At 43.1% G+C, this 15,911-nt stretch overlaps 2 protein-coding genes across 3 annotated transcripts; one reads left to right on the top strand and one right to left on the bottom strand.

The window, feature by feature from the left end:
* Window positions 1-3,098: 3,098 nt before the first annotated feature.
* On the top strand, window positions 3,099-6,968 carry six9 (SIX homeobox 9). 2 transcript variants are annotated; one of them, XM_085130242.1, is made up of 3 exons: window positions 3,099-3,485; window positions 4,771-4,931; window positions 5,943-6,968. In XM_085130242.1, the coding sequence occupies exons 1-3, from the start codon at window positions 3,099-3,101 to the stop codon at window positions 6,106-6,108; spliced, it is 714 nt and encodes a 237-aa protein (XP_084986368.1). In that variant the 3' UTR covers window positions 6,109-6,968. The 2 variants fall into 2 exon arrangements, with proteins under 2 accessions (XP_084986368.1, XP_084986367.1); XM_085130241.1 differs by having other exon boundaries at window positions 4,771-4,955.
* qpctla (glutaminyl-peptide cyclotransferase-like a) lies at window positions 6,324-15,911 on the bottom strand. Its single transcript, XM_085130233.1, has 7 exons — window positions 15,168-15,911; window positions 10,399-10,545; window positions 10,031-10,324; window positions 9,550-9,711; window positions 9,055-9,154; window positions 8,850-8,966; window positions 6,324-7,521 (listed from the first exon to the last, which is right to left on the bottom strand). The coding sequence occupies exons 1-7, from the start codon at window positions 15,387-15,389 to the stop codon at window positions 7,376-7,378; spliced, it is 1,188 nt and encodes a 395-aa protein (XP_084986359.1). The 5' UTR covers window positions 15,390-15,911; the 3' UTR covers window positions 6,324-7,375.

Raw genomic sequence — 15,911 nt, 5'->3', positions numbered from 1 at the left:
TTTATAACCTACAGCAGCAATTCTCACTCAGTAGACCAGGTGCCGTTGTGGTGCTAGCTGGAAATTTTCCAGCTCTCTTTATTATGAATGGGATTATTCACCTGCTGGTTCAGATCACTCCTCTCAGTTTGGATTAAGATTTATTTTATTTTATTTTTTACTAAAATCAGTATGTGCCTTACTTTTTTTTTTATTTTTTTAAAGATCAGATCCGCACAGGTGATTTAAGGATTAATCTGCTTGACTCACAAGTCTTGGTGTTAGACCAAGACTTGTGAGTCATGGGGTCAGGGGTCATGGAACCTTCTTGTGGTTTTGTGGACTAACTCAGCTCTACTACGTCTGGGTTTCTGATATAGATCCACATCAGTGATACACTGTTCAAAAGGGAAAAATTCAGCCTGAATATATTCTGCCAACACTCCAGCAACATCCCTTCATCCATCATCTCCCACTCATCCTGGACCAGGTCATAGTAGAAAATAGCCTAAGCAGCTATCAACTTCAGTTCTTCCAGGAGGAAACCAAGACATTCCCAAGCCAGTAACAACAGCACACTGTTTCCTGTGATCAGTCGTGGAGTCGTCCTGGTCGGATCCCTGAACCACTTCAGCTGGTTCTTTTGAAAGCAGAAGGGCAGCGGCTCTCCTCTGAGCTCCTTCTCACTTTGTCTCTAACTTTGAAGAATCTGATTTGCATCTCATGGTCTTATTCTTAAAGTTACCACCCCAAGTATCCCCAATATTTAATTCCTCACAGCGTAGAGTAGGAGTGTACAGAACAGTCGGACTCACCTCTCTTCAAAACGACTGGATCATCTGCGTAACCAGTCCACCATATTTTCACCATCCACCAGTCCTCTTCCACACTTTCGTCAGGATAATTTAACTCCTACACGTGTAGCAGGTTCACCTAACAAATAAAAGATCCTCGATTCTGGGTGGAGACCCAAATCCCTTTCGGAGTTGCGTCAGGAAGAGCATCCAGCATAAAAAATCTTCCCAATCCCTAGTGAATAAGGGAGTAGCTACTTGTAGCAACAACACAAACTCACCCTGAACCCACAGTGGAGACTTTTATTTTTAACTTAGAGGTTCGGATTCTCATCCCGCCCTGCAGGATGTCACCCTCCGAACATCCGACCACCGAACATCGACACCACCAGTTCTGTCAGTTAAGTCTATGAACACAGTCGGTGATTAAGGGCAAGCATGGCTGAATCTCTTGCCCAGTTGCAACGAGTTTGACCAGGAATATAACGAATATTATAATCTTCACAAACATAGATCATAGCTGAAAGGGCTATAAGACAGTATTTTATTACTACACGTTAGTAGTGTTGTTTTTATCATTGAACTGTCTGCAGTTTCCAGGGTTCAGCACTGCCTGACCTTTGTTTAAAACACAAAGAAACCTATATATAGAACAGGAGGAAATAAAAGGGTTTATACTCTATGCAATGCATGTTTAGTTCTTCATAAGACACTATGTCGCACAGTGGCTGAGTGTAATTGTTTTTAAAGCCAGTACTCTTGGGAGATGAAGCTGTGCTGAGCTTTTAAAAGGAAGCACAGCAGAGCATTACACTAAAACATGTTGCGATGTTTCCTGTTAACATCTCAGCATGTTAATACTTATAAGTGCCTTATTTTAAAGCTCACACGTTTGATGTTATTGATGTTCTGACTAAAACGTGCTATATATATTTGCTATGTACTCAACCAAATATCTGGATTCACTTCATATGGACTCTTTTGTGTCTACGTTTATGAGTTTGTTCAGTGATACGCAAACGTGTCTTTTCTTTTTTTTGGTTGTGTGGTCATAGCTCAGTTGTGTTTTTTATTTTGTTGTTGTTGTATATTTTGCACATTTCATTCACATATTGTTTACGCTGCGCTGCCACGGTGTTATGACAGCGGTCGGACTCATTTCACAGTCTCTTAGTAAGAGTGACACAGAAAGATAAAGAGCCAAGAAGATTAATCAGGAAGTTGTGGTTCGTGTTTTTGAGATATTGTAAAGTTTTTGAGTACAGCTCGATCGAAGCTGTGCGACCTTTCTGTTGTCATAACGCAGGTAAGCGGTCGAACCTTTGGTCAATTATGGTACAAAAAAAAAATCAGAAAAACACGTATAGTTACATTAATGTGTGTGTGTTTGTCAGTGTGTGTTTGTTGGTCTCATTTAATCTATTTAAGGCATGCATCAATCAGTTAGTAGTTTTTCAAACAGTCCTCGAGGAGATGCTGTGGATAGGAAATGTTCATTATCAATTCACGCTGTAACGTGAGGTTTTACAAGCTCAGCTTCCAGGACCTTAGCTTGGACAAATCAACCTGAATTTAGCTGAGTGTTTAAATTTGTTGGGGGGGGGTAAAGGGAAATGTTTTCATTGTGTTTGTTCATATTAGCCATTTCTTACCAAAGTATGTTGACATTAAAGCCTGCATGGCTTACGCACACATGTTCCTGGATTGGTTTTCACTCTCCAGCCTGACGTGTAACATTCATGACTCCAGACTTAACCAAAGATATCGTGTGTTTTTTGCTTTGTTTTTGTTTCTGAGTTTTCAAAGGGATCATTTGTGCCTCGTCTTCTCATTTTTGTACTCAAATGCATTCTATTTTTTATATTACATGATACTGTAATAAACTACATTTACAGAAAAGACTGTGATTATTGTGGATGTCCTCATGCGCCACACTTTGGAACTGTAGATTATTGCGAGTGAGGGGGGAGTGGCAACCTTTGCTTCTAATTTGGCAAGAAAATTTTATTCAAATGTGTTCTCTTCTTTTACTGAGAAACCATCGTGCTCCGACTCTGCGTGCAAGTCAGACCAAAATGTGTGTGAGCTTGTGCATGCATGTGTTTGTACAAGAGAAGGAGGGGATGCATGGTGTGTTATGATAGCCCTGATGGTCTCAGGTTACCTGTGCCGGGGTATGATGATGAGTAATGCTGCACACACATGCAGTTTACTTTGTTTTTGTTCATCCGCACACACGAGGGCATAGACGGAAGGCTTTGGCGCTCTCCTGAGAGCTGTTAGAAGATATTTTCACCTTACGCCTCAGGACCCGTCCATGCAGCTATGATCTTCACAGCAGAGCAGGTCACCTGCGTGTGCGAGGTCCTGCTGCAGAGCGGCTGCATAGATCGTCTCGCCAGCTTCCTCCGCACTCTTCCTCCTGCTTCCTCCTCCTCGTGCCCCGGGGAGCTTGAGAGCGTGCTAAAAGCCAAAGCGGCGGTGGCCTTTCACCAAGGGCGCTTCTCAGACCTCTACACCCTGCTCGAGGGCTTCCCCTTCTCTGCACGCAGCCACCCGCTCCTGCAGCAGCTCTGGCTGCAAGCCCACTACATAGAAGCGGAGAGGCAGAGGGGCCGACCCCTGGGAGCTGTGGGGAAGTACCGCGTGAGGAGAAAATTTCCTCTACCAAACACCATCTGGGATGGAGAGGAGACCAGTTACTGCTTCAAGGTAGGCAAACACTAAAACTGCATGTTTTTAAGTAACTGAAGTGTGAGCTGCATTTAATCAAGTAGTGTACTGGTACTGATTGAAGTGGAGCATAGTGTACTTGTGGGCTACTAATACTACTATGTACAAGTCGTGTACTATCACATCTGAGGAATACTGCATCTTTAATACATGTATGTGACCTCTATAGTATAAAAGCATTATCTTTTAAGTATTTTTATAGTAATGAATCTAATTATATGTAAATATAAACTGTCCCACACTGGTTTGGTGAGTAAAGAGTATTATTAATCTTAAACTATTGGTTCAGAGCATTATAGGACCAGTGGGATGTAACTTGGTATTTTACTCACATACTTAATTTAAGCATTTCTATGCAGCATGCTGCATCTATGCCATTGTATTTTGGCTTAAAATACAGTGCTATGCAAGTCTCGAGCCACCCTAATTTCTTTATATTTTGCTTCTAAGGAGTAGAACTTTCTTGTAATTTTTTAAAGTGGTCTTGACTAATAGTTCTCCAGGTTTTCTGAAGCTTTTTCAAAGTCTTTCTTTGGACACTGGCTGCTGTTTCACTTAGGTCAGCTACAAGGATTAAAAATATTATCAGAGGAATGGGTTTTGTTTTAAAAAAAATTGTTTGTTAGTTATTCAGAAGGCAGCACGGTGGCGTGGTGGTTAGCACTGTTGCCTGACAGCAAGAAGAGATTGAACATCTCTCCGGGTACTCCGATTTCCTCCCATAGTCCAAAGACATGCATCAGTAGGGTTAGGCAAATTGTCCAGGGTGAACTGCCTCTTGTTCTGTGATAGCTGGGATAGGCTCCAGCCCTCCTGCTACCCTGACAAGGATAAGTGGAAGAGAATGGATGGTTAGTTATTTGGAACAAGTTAACACTGACCTAACTCAAGGATGGACCAGTGCTGTCTACATGTAAGGGGTATCTTTAGGCACTTCAATCTAGTTCAGTCTATGAGAAATGCCAAAGATAATAGTCTGACAGGCATAAAAGGTTTGGTTTTTTTTGCAACTAGTCGAAAGGTTTAGCTCAGCAGGGGTGTGCAATGTGTGCTTTAAAAAATGAGGAAACTGAAAATGTGGAGACAAAAACAAATCTCAGTAGAAGGAAGGTATCTAAAAGTCATGTGTGTAAGAAATAGGAAAAAGACCTGACACAGAGATGCACATGCTAATAAGAGATGCTCTGACAGTGTTTGGATCGCTCACATATCTTCTGATAATAATGTCCAGATTTCACTATTTATTTTATTTAACTACAAACAGGAAAAATCTCGGAGTATCCTCAGGGAGTGGTACCACCGTAAGCCGTATCCCTCCACCCGAGAAAAGCGGGAGCTAGCAGCAGCCACCGGCCTCACCGCCATACAGGTCAGCAACTGGTTCAAGAACCGCCGGCAGAGGGACCGCATAGTGGAGTTTACCGGGCCAGTGAAGGGCACCAGCTCGCTGTAAGCTGAACTGCTGTCCTCTTATCATTCAAAGAACCCCCATGTAAACTAATACTAATAATAAAAAGTGATGAACGTGTCTAGTTACCTCGAAAGTCGGAGCTGGGAGCGACGTACGAAAAACAGGAAAGAAAACGCAGTTTTACTTATGTTTAAGCGCACTGCTGCCATCCTGGATTGCTAAATCGTAGTTTGGGGCTTCTCCGATTTGTCAAATTGGAGGTTCGACTTGAGTGTCTGTTGCAGGTGAAACGTCTGACTGGGAACAGGGAAATTCCGACTTCCGACTGCTAAGTGAACGCGCCATCAGTGGCCCACAGAAAGCGAATGGATACAATGAATAAACAAACCGTTGGCGTTTAGCATTAAACAATAAAAATGTCTGTATTCATTTAAATTAATGACTAAAAAAATCACCTACTCATACTTTTAACTCAAAATAGAAATGGGTCTTTACAGAAATCATTGAGTTTTATACTTTTCGTTAAGAAACTGATTTTTAAAAAAATCGCGGAGTGATTTTAAAACATTCCCACCATAAGCTAACTCGATTCTCTTACCTTATAGTCAGGCTAAAATAGGTCCTCCTTTTTTCCAGTAGCTTTTTTTTCCTATCACCAAACTAAATTACATAAGCCGTGCATATCAGTTTAAAGAAACTGGTATTTTAGTTAATATGTATTTCATGCACATAGTGATAGGGTTTACTGATAATTCTGAAATTTCGAGTCAATGTTGTGGAAAAAAAAATAAGCGAATGGCTGAACGATTTTTTTCCTGTTAAAACTAGAAAAAAAAATCTATGTGAAGCGAAGCATTTAATTAGGTTGTACTTTCTACAAAGCGCTTTAAGGAGACTTTAATTTGGCATGCCGTAAATAGAATTTATCACTGTGGCGCACGCGTTGAATTTTGCATAATAGCACCACCTTGTGGTTACAGTAAGACATTAATCTGTACTTTTTTCTAAATCTCATGATCCTTCAGTTTTCAGACAGGCTCTCGAGGACCTTCAGAACAAGCCTACCCATCCTCTGACAACGACCTTTCACCTCCAGGCAGTCCCCAGTGCTGCAGCGAACCACCTCCACCCCTTTTCCATCCACTGCCTCCTCCACTGCACCACACATGTGGAGGGCATCCAGATGTTTAAGCTGTCCAGTGGTTGATAGATCATCATAATTTCTGTTGTCATCGAAAGTTTATTACCAAAACAAGACCTAGCAGATCCCATACAGAGACTTAAATGTTTACAGAATATCACACAAGACACACATCAGACGTCTGGAGATTAAAACCAACAGACTGGATCACAGGTGTGGCATAAAGGTGCATCTCCACACTGCATTCACAGAAGAAATCAAAACATTTTTAATGATCAGGGAATTATTTTTATTAAAGGGTACATGCTGGTAAACTGCACCCACGTGTATCATACCCAAAGGTTACACACTGAACCAGGAGACAGCGTTTTCAGTGTTTACGACTTCCTGAAATGTCTTGAAACTGTAAGAGAACCTGAATAAAATAATTTCACAATCACTGCGGTGTGATCTTTTACCATAGTAAGATCTTCATCTTCATGATTTTCATCTTGCTGGCACTTCATAACAGCCAAGGCCATGAGGATCTTCACTGATGTGAAGGTAAAGTCAGGAGAAGGTACTCACAGATAAACTACGAAAAGCATCCTCAGCAGCAGCGCTCGTCACAGGTCGTTCTTAAAGGGGGACCCGTCGTGCTTTTGCTGATTTCCTTTCATATGTATATATAAACGGCTACAGTTGTGGATGCTCCTATTAAATATGGCCAAAGCTCAAGCTCGAGAGTGCTCTAAATGCGCTTTTTCACAGTTTTTTTTCTACTCTTGGCTCTGAATGATGTCACTGAGAGCAGATATTCTATTATTTATGATGGGCAGCCAATCAAAAGGAGCTCAGTTTAAAAGGAGAGGCTTGTTTCAGGCTGCACGTGATCGGTAAATCATGCAAAACTACTTGAGCAGAGTCTGAGCAGAGTCGGAGCTGAAGATGAGCACAACAGGTCCCTCTCAAGAAGACGAAGAGCATCTCCATCTCTTATTAACAGGATAAATCATCAATAAGGCTAATAAGGCTTTTTTTCTTTCACAGGAACAGAACAAAAACATTAATATAGAGTCACAGACACATTTCCCAGCTGCTTCTCAGGTATGATGCTCCCCAGCATGTGTATTAGTAATAAAGGTTTAACCATCCACTTCACACACTTTGCTCAGCTGTGTCCAATTCATGTCCACGTGAACCCGAGGACTGCCCAGCAGATACACGTCTTTGGTAAAGTTCAGATTCCAGCTTACTTAATTTCACCAGGCTCTCCTCTTCCTCACCTCGCTGTTTATCGCCAGTCCTGCTCGGACCGTTGCTGTCTGTGTTCAGCGCTCAGAGGCCCAGGTACTCCGCCACAAACACAGCCATGACCTTCGTCAGGTTCTCCACCGTCGGGCGGTGCATGTTCTCCTCCGTGTCCTCCAGTGTGTGCCAGAACTGTGGGAAGGGAGTGGCGATGACATGCAGCACGGGCACGCCTGGACAGAGACACGAAGGCAGGGATGGTGACTGAGCATGGGTTAAAGAAAGTGACTTCTCTTCTTTAAAGAGGAGATAAATCCCTGGAGACAGACATGTGCTACAGTACTGAGCTTAAAAGGTTCAATACCTGTTTTGAACTTCTTAAATTTTACCCCTTGCGGACTTGACTGTAATTACAAGCACAACCCCCCCAAATCTAAATCTACATTAATTCTTGTTACTGAATATTTGTTATTGCTTTCTTCTGGCCTGAGGTATGCAAGTCTGCACAGTCACACAGATGTTGAGAGCATGCACACATCTGCACAGAGCCTTGTGTTAACTGTCTAAAAATTTAGGGACCCGAGTCGACCCTTCGCATACGTCCCAGAAGAAAACGTTAACACTGCCGGGCTGCACCAGAACTGAGGCTGGTCTTAATTCCACCTGGTTTTAGTGGCAGCAGCATGTTATCCTGCTAATCTGTCATTACTGAGCGAGGACTAGAACAAGAAAAGTCCAATTTTAACCAGTTGAAGAAAAAAAAAGCCAAGAAGTTCTGCTTAACAGAAAGAGGAAGCAGCTGGTTCGGTGTGCTATAAATTACTGCTCAAAAGACAAAAATCTGAACGAGGCAAAGAAACATTCAAATACACCAGTACAGGGCTGCCAGTGTCTTTGTTCGTGGAAAGCATCCTTGTAAATGACCCAGATTATTTATCTTATTGATATTTTTCAAACAGTTAAATCCCTGAACAAATTATACCTTATAATATAGATTAGACTCTTATTTTGAAATTTGGAACGGGCTACTTCCGGGAAGGAAGATCGTACTGCTACTGCTTGCCATAGAAACGGTTAATGAGAAAGTTACCGTTTTCCATCCATCTTTAAATTAGCATCTAGCTGGAAGGCGAACAGGTATGTTTGTTTGTTGTACTTGTTGTTTACATTTTGGACAATTTGTAAATGTAATACTTGATTATTAATAAGTTTATGAGTGATCTAGCAGGCTGATGCTAGCACCTTCTGTGCCTTTTCTGTGAATTAATTAGCATAACGGAAACGAGGTTATATCAAGTGAATGTTTATTTTGTTTTATGTCGTGATTACAGCTCTTACGATGTGTCTGTGGTAACTTGTGAATAAATGGGTTGGAATACCCCACCATGGTCCATCCGTAATGATCATTGAGTGCATCGTCTGAATAAAGTCCGGCTGGAATGCTGCAGTCCTAATCTAAGTGTCTTGTGGCTTGCTTCGACTATAATAACTCTGAGGGATGACCTCCAGCTGCAGAGGTCAGGGGGTGGGTATACAGGCTACACTCCTGGTTCCCACCTACCCTTGTGAAGGAAGGGGATGTGGTCGTCCTGCACGGGTCCGAGATACACATCCTTCCTGAAGTAGGTCTGCTCTGAGGGGTGAGACGTCAGGAGACCCTGTCGATGGAGCCGCTTTTCTGAGGGTGGAGGAGGAGGCAGAGATCGGGTCTACAAGTGTTCAGGAGGGATTCAAGCATTGGTGGAGGAGTTACGGCGGACGCTTACCTGCAGCAATCAGGCGGTCGAACCAGCGTGCAGTGTTATCGAAGTGATTCGCAATCAGCGGATCGGGACCACCGAGTAGGTCGAGCAGCACGAAGAGATCCTGCAGAGACAAAGTTAGAGAGACGGGAGCTGGCATTTGTCTTAATCAGAGTCATTTAAATGTTAATGTAAGTCAAAGGGTCACTCCATGACCCTCTCACCTGACCTTCTCATAATCCTTTCTCATGACCTTTGTGTGCAATAATGTTTTTTTAAATGAGTTTATGCACATTTTACCTTCATATTATGAATATTTACTGAGTTAAAAAGGCTCAAAATGTACTTTAAGAGCCTGTAGATGTAAGTCTGAGGTGGAAACTTTTTCAGATTTGACTGACCAAAGCGTGGCTGGATTCAACTTTTAAGCTGTGCAAACTGAAGGACAGCGTGGAGCGCGTCTGGTTCAGGAAGTAAGCGTGACCACAGAGGAAACATTTCTGCTTGCAGCTTCCTCACCAGTGCCTGAAGCGTGTTGGCGTGCGAGGAGGCTGCCGGGTGGGGCGTGTTGGCCATGCGCTCGGCCAAGTGGCGCGAGCCGTACAGCGAGTCGGTGGCGGTCCATTCTTCAAATGACTCCTCGCCGTCGAAAAACACAAGCTGGAGAGTTACGGGAAGTTTCTGAGAGGAAAGACAAAGAAAGCAGAGGTAATCAAATTTGTGGGGGAGAAAAAAAAAAGCAGGGCTTGAGTTTTTCTTTCTGCAGTGCTGTTGCAGTGTGTGTTTCTACGGTAACTACATAAATCACAGCCCTCTGGAGAGATGGTGCTGGAGTCAGCATTTTCTCCCCAGTACTGCGGCCTCAGAAGCAGAGGGATGAAACAACACAATAAGAAAGACTCGTCAGCATCTCAGCCCTTTACTTTTCATCGTGAGCGGGAACCACATCTGTCAGCATCTGCTTTGTCTGTTGCTTAAATTCAGCCAACACAAAACCCACCTGCTGTTTGAATGACCTAAGCTGGGCATCCAGAGAGGTGGCGAGCTCCAGGATCATAGCGCAGGGCACCGCAGAATCACTGGCCCCCAGGAACACCTTCTCTGGGGCTCGCGGGTCTGGAGGCAGCACCTTGGAGTCATAGTGGCAGGCCAGGAGCAGCCGTCGAGGTGCCGAAGGGTCCAGGGTGGCGACGACGTTGGTGAAAGTGACCTGGCCTCGAGGCGTAGGGGACTGGAACGAGTCCAGGTCTATGGACCAGCCAGCAGACAGCGAGGACAGGGTGGAGGTGATGTGCTGAAGTGGAGCAGGGAGTTAATGATGAGGGGGGAATGTGTAAAAGTGAGGAAGCTATAAATATTTACACCCACCTGCTGTACAGACAGGCTGCCCTGCGTGCCCGGGAGACGCTCTATCAGGATGGGCCGCAGGTGAGCCTCCCACAGGCGAGTGCCGTCCACCTGAGAGGCCAGACGGCGGATCTGAGCTGGAGAGCACTTACTGGGTTTGTGGGACAGCTGGAGGAGAGGGAAAAAAGAACAGTGTGTAAACACAAGCATGGGACGTTCCACATGTTCGTGGTCCAGAGGGTCACGTCCTCTCTGATGGGTTTAAAGGATCATTCAGTTCCTCCAGTGTTTATATTACACCTCCTCTTCTCCATTTAACTATTTTGTCAACATGTTTTTTTTCCTTTGACTATCGAAGGTTCAATGCCCCAAAGCAAAACTAGCACACACACAGTTCAGCGTTACCTTACTAAGGACAAGTCTGTGCAGTTTCCTGTTGTTTTTGGCAATGTTTTGCAGAAAACTGTATTTAAGCCAAAGAAAAATGAACCCCTACTAAAAGAAAAATGTTTTTAGCACAGTCCTCATGGGTTTTCTTCGGTGGAAAGCCAAAACCTCTTAGGTGGGCCCCAAAAATACAGCTGTGGTCAAGTGTTTACATGCACAGTGTACTTCTTCAGCGATTGTGATTGACTACATCTGGTAGATTGTTTTTGACAGCACTTATCATTGTACTGACCAATATTCAGAATAATGGGAAAGTCGAAGGAACCGTAGATTTACATAAGCTGGGAAGGTTTCTTGGAGCCATTTCTGAACAACTGCAGAGTCCAAGATCACCAGTTTATTCATGTCACACCACTTTTCCAAAGTCTGGAAGAAGACTCAAACTGTCATCCTCAGATGTTCAGGAATAAGTGTAAACTGCTGGAACGCCAGTGTCAATTCAATTCAATTGAATTTATATAGCGCCAACTATAACAACAGTCACCTCAAGGCGCTTTATATTGTAAGTTAGACCCTAGAATAATACATACAGAGAAAAACCCAACAATCATATGACCCCCTATGAGCAAGCACTTTGGCGACAGTGGGAATGAAAAACTCTCTTTTTAACAGGAAGAAACCTCCAGCAGAACCAGGCTGGGGGGGGCGGGGCCATCTGCTGCAACCGGTTGGAGTGGGAGAAGGAAGACAGGATAAAAGACATGCTGTGGAAGAGAGCCACAGTGTCACTGTCCACAGTGAACTGAGTTTGATATTGCCATGGACTGAGAATTGCCAGGGTACATTTGGGTAAAGGCTTTCAAACCTAAGAACACTGTGGCAACTGTCAACTAGGGCTGTACGATATGACCAAAATCTCATATCCCGATATAAGAATTCTATCGTCCGATAACGATATAAATCACAAAAATGTAACATTTTCTGTAAATTCTGTGAATCTCGGGCAGCTCGACTTGCAGGAAGTGTTTCCAGCTGCGTGTAGTGTAGCTGGAGTCGAGTGTTTTAACCGATGCATGAAACGATACATTTTTAGACATAAATTACAACAGCCGCCGTTTTCTTTGTGAGTATTTATTACACGGCGTGCTGCGGGGAAAAGCCTGTTCTGTTTGAGTCTAAGGTTTATTTTTTAGCACCTGACGGCTCTCTTTTACTTCTCATCCGTAAATAATCTGCTCTTTCACGTGATTCAGTTTATTTTGAAAAGTCTCAACAGGATCCTGAGCTTTATTGTGAAAGGTTTATGTGGAACATAAACAAGCAGACATGCGCAGTGTTGCCAACTTAGCGACTTTGTCGCTATATTTAGCGAGTTTTCAGACCCCCTAGCGACTTTTTTTCTAAAAAAAAAGTCGCTTCCTGTCTAGCGACTTTTTTTCTAAAAAAAAGTCGCTAAAAAAAGACGTGAAAGCGCATATCGCGTTTACTCTCAACAAGCAGCGGGTGCTGTAACACAGTCAGTTCTTCTTTTACTCTTATGCTGTTTTGTGGATCAGGTTTAAAACTACTTATAAACAGACACACACAAAGTAACTCCACCAGAGTGCCTATTTTGGGTCACTTTTGCCGGTCCAAGCCCGGGTAAAGGAGCAGGGTTGGAATTGTGACATTACAAAAAACAATAATTGCTAAAATAAATTTAATTTGTAGTTCTAAATAAATTCTAAATGCATTTAGGACGTTTTTTGCTCACTTTATGTCTCGTACACGATGTTATTTCTCTCTCCAGCAGCTTAGGTTACAATTACATTAGCATGACCAATTATGCAAATTAGGTGATGACGTCATTTAGCGACTTCTAGCGACTTTTAGGACAGCCAATAGCGATTTTCCTTACTGAGGAGTTGGCAACACTGGACATGCGATGGTGTTACCGTCGTTGTTGCTAACCACAAGACATAAAAACAGGCGCTTGTCTGTCAGTAGTCTGGTTATATTAAATATAAGAGAAAGAGAGAACTTTAAGAAATTAATATAGCCACTACAGTGACCATCAAAACGATGAAAAAAATATTGCCGTAAACTGTTTATTTTGCGACACCACGAAACAAACGATAGCGTAAAATGAAACGATAGACGTTTTTATATCGTCATCCGATATATATCGTTATATCGAACAGCCCTACTGTCAACCATGGAGGCATGGTAGCTGACAGTGATCTGAGCCAGGAAACCAAACAATTTAAATATAATCTACCAATTCTGCCAAGAATAGTGGCCAAAATCCAACCAGAAGTGTTGTGATGGTCCGATGCAGGTGCAACTTGCTATGGGACATTTAACCAAATATTAATGGGGTGTGTATATATTTGAGCTCGTGCACACAACTCTTGTTTTTTAATCGATTAAAAGATGTATGCTGTACAATCATTCAACACGGCTAAAAAAAACACTTCAAAGAAATTATTAAAAGCTGAAAATTACCATGACAGTCATGCCCGTGATGAGTCAGAATAAACTTCTGGCCACACAGCTGTATGTGCTTAACAACATAAGAGCATATGAGACGTTTGTAAAACTTGCAGCTCTTTTTGTGCTTCATTCAAATCCCAAATCATAAACATGAAGGTAAGATGATTTTGTTTGTGTTATATGAAAGTAAATTAAAGATCTTTGGGTTTGGGCTGCTGATCAGAAGCTATGAGCAGCTCTGTTCACCTTTTTATTTGCAGGAATCTGTAATTTATTTCGGATTTGGCGCAACGCAAACTAAACTGCCATGACTAAGGAGTAAAGTAAAATGAGGATAGGTAAAAGCTGAGTGAAACATGATCAGTGGCACACCTGCGCTGCTGCGGCGCTCATTATTAATGGAGCTGAGCGTCTAAATAGACAGGTCGTCAGTTTATTTATGTAGCACGTTTAATCACAACAGATATCGACTTCTCAAAGTCTGGTGCTTGGAACTGCTGCCCGTCAACTGAGCGTGGGATATAAAATTGTAGCATTGCTGATCGTTGGCGAAGGGCAGGTCCGTGCAAGAACTTCTAAGTGAAATAAATTGACTTTAATATGAATCCTAAAGAGAGCAAGATCAGTGAAATTTGTTCATATGAGAGCCTCCCAGTCAGGACTGCAGCAGCAGCAGGGAGAAGAAACAGCAGTAGGCCTGTACATAATAGTAGTTTTCAGTTTCAGTCATTATTACAGGATAGAGAAAATGCTACTCTAGGCCACACGACTGCTCTCAAAGGGCTCATATTCACAAACGTGCTCATGATACACTGCTACACAGAATCAGCATTGTCTTACAATGGTCACAAGTCAAGCAATATAAGACGTATCAATGTACTTTGAGGGACACGCACTCACTGATGAATAAAGACGTCCTGAAAATCATCATTAAGCATGTCACACCCGACATGCTACGTGTTACAGCTGGCTGTTTTTATGTTGATATCAGCCACTGCACTGAGAGTGTCAGTATCCCACCAAACTGCTGACTCGTCATGAATCACACCTGCAGACTATACGCCTGACTTCACATCGGTTTGGCCTTGCAAGTTAAATTATTATTATGTTTTCACAGCTGGAGTCTTTGGCCCATTAAAAATGAACAGTGCCTCTGTAATTCTATTCAAAAAGATTTATTTTTAGGTTAGACTGAAACTGTTTCAGAGCTCTGAGTGAATTTCAGGTGTCAAGTTTGACCGAAAGTTAAAGGTTTTTGTTGTTGTTGTTGTTTTTAACATATAATCTGGTGCTGTGTTCACTTCTGCATCTATCTGTGTGATTGTGTTTCTAATAGTTACAGTGGCTCCTGCTGTTTTACCTGGCTCATTTAAAATAAAAGTAAAATAATCTATTTTTGGTTAAAAATAAATAAATAAATAATAAATTAAATAAATAAATTCAGCTCATATATAAAATGACTTTGGCTCTTTATTTGTTTTGTGCTAAGTACCCAACATCAGCTTGCTCACAGATACACTTTAAAGTTATTATAAGCAGACAATGATTCAATTTAAGCTCAGTAATTACTTCAGCATGATCCGTGTTATGTAAAAATGACTATGGGCTCATCTGCGTGATTACAGATGCTCTGCAGCACTATATGATTCAGCTCCACTGCTGCAAACCCAGATTCAAACTTTGCATTGCCTCACTCCACAGCAGCCGCTGTTATTGGCCAGATTTTTCTTATTAAGATCCTGATCATTTAGATTTGGAATGACTGCGATGCTGTATTTGAGTTATTCTTATAAAAGCTAAGTTATCCTGGAGTAGCACAGCTGTGACTGAACAGGTCTGGTTACAGTGAGGTGTCATAATGACCGTCTGTGGGGATTAAATCAGTCCTGCTGTGTGCACAGCTTCAGTTTGTTTCCTGTCGCAGCTCTTACCCTGTCTCTGCTCAGATCCACCGCTGGCCCGCGGCTCACATGTCCGGTGACGGTGTCGTTGGACAGGTACACTCCCAGGACTACCGCCAGCACCAGAACACCGAGGAGGCAGAACAGCAGCACCCGGGCCCGGGGCATCCGGACCCGGTCACAGCCGGGCAGCGAGCCGCCGCCTCCGCTGCTCTGCTGGAGCGGCTTGAACCTCCGGCCGGACCTGGACATGACTGAACGCGCAGAGCCGCTCCTGGCGGTCCTTACAGCTACGTGTCACAACCGGCTTTGCAGAACAGCGGAGGAGAGAGAGTCACACAGGAAGTGGAGGCTGTTGAGAAGCAAAGCCGAGGGGGACATCCGACACAGCACGCTGCCCTCCTGCAGCACAGCGGCAGCCCATCATTAGCTGCTGCTCGGCGGACTCCGGGGGTCGCAGCTCCTAGACGCAGCGGCTCCGCAGCTCGAAGACACGCCGGACATGTTGGAGATGTTCAGAGGAGCTTTTAATCCAGCATAAATTACAACAGAGACACAAACTGCCGCCTGTAACGCCTCACTTTCTGTCGTAAAACTCGTTTTAATCCACTTACAGCTACATCAGAGAAACACTTCAAAAACGAAGTCACGAAGCAAGCTTATCATAACTCCACTGCCGCGTTATTCCTTTTAAAAATGTTTAATTTTAACCCCTTCTCTTTACGGGACATCTCCACTGAAAACTGCACTGCTTCTTCTTCTGTGGTGCCTGTA

The sequence above is a fragment of the Neolamprologus multifasciatus genome, chromosome 14 (genome assembly GCF_963576455.1).
Source record: "Neolamprologus multifasciatus chromosome 14, fNeoMul1.2, whole genome shotgun sequence".
Classification (NCBI taxonomy): domain Eukaryota; kingdom Metazoa; phylum Chordata; class Actinopteri; order Cichliformes; family Cichlidae; genus Neolamprologus; species Neolamprologus multifasciatus.
Note: the sequence above shows the minus strand (reverse complement) of the source record. Positions and strands in the feature narration are given on the sequence as shown.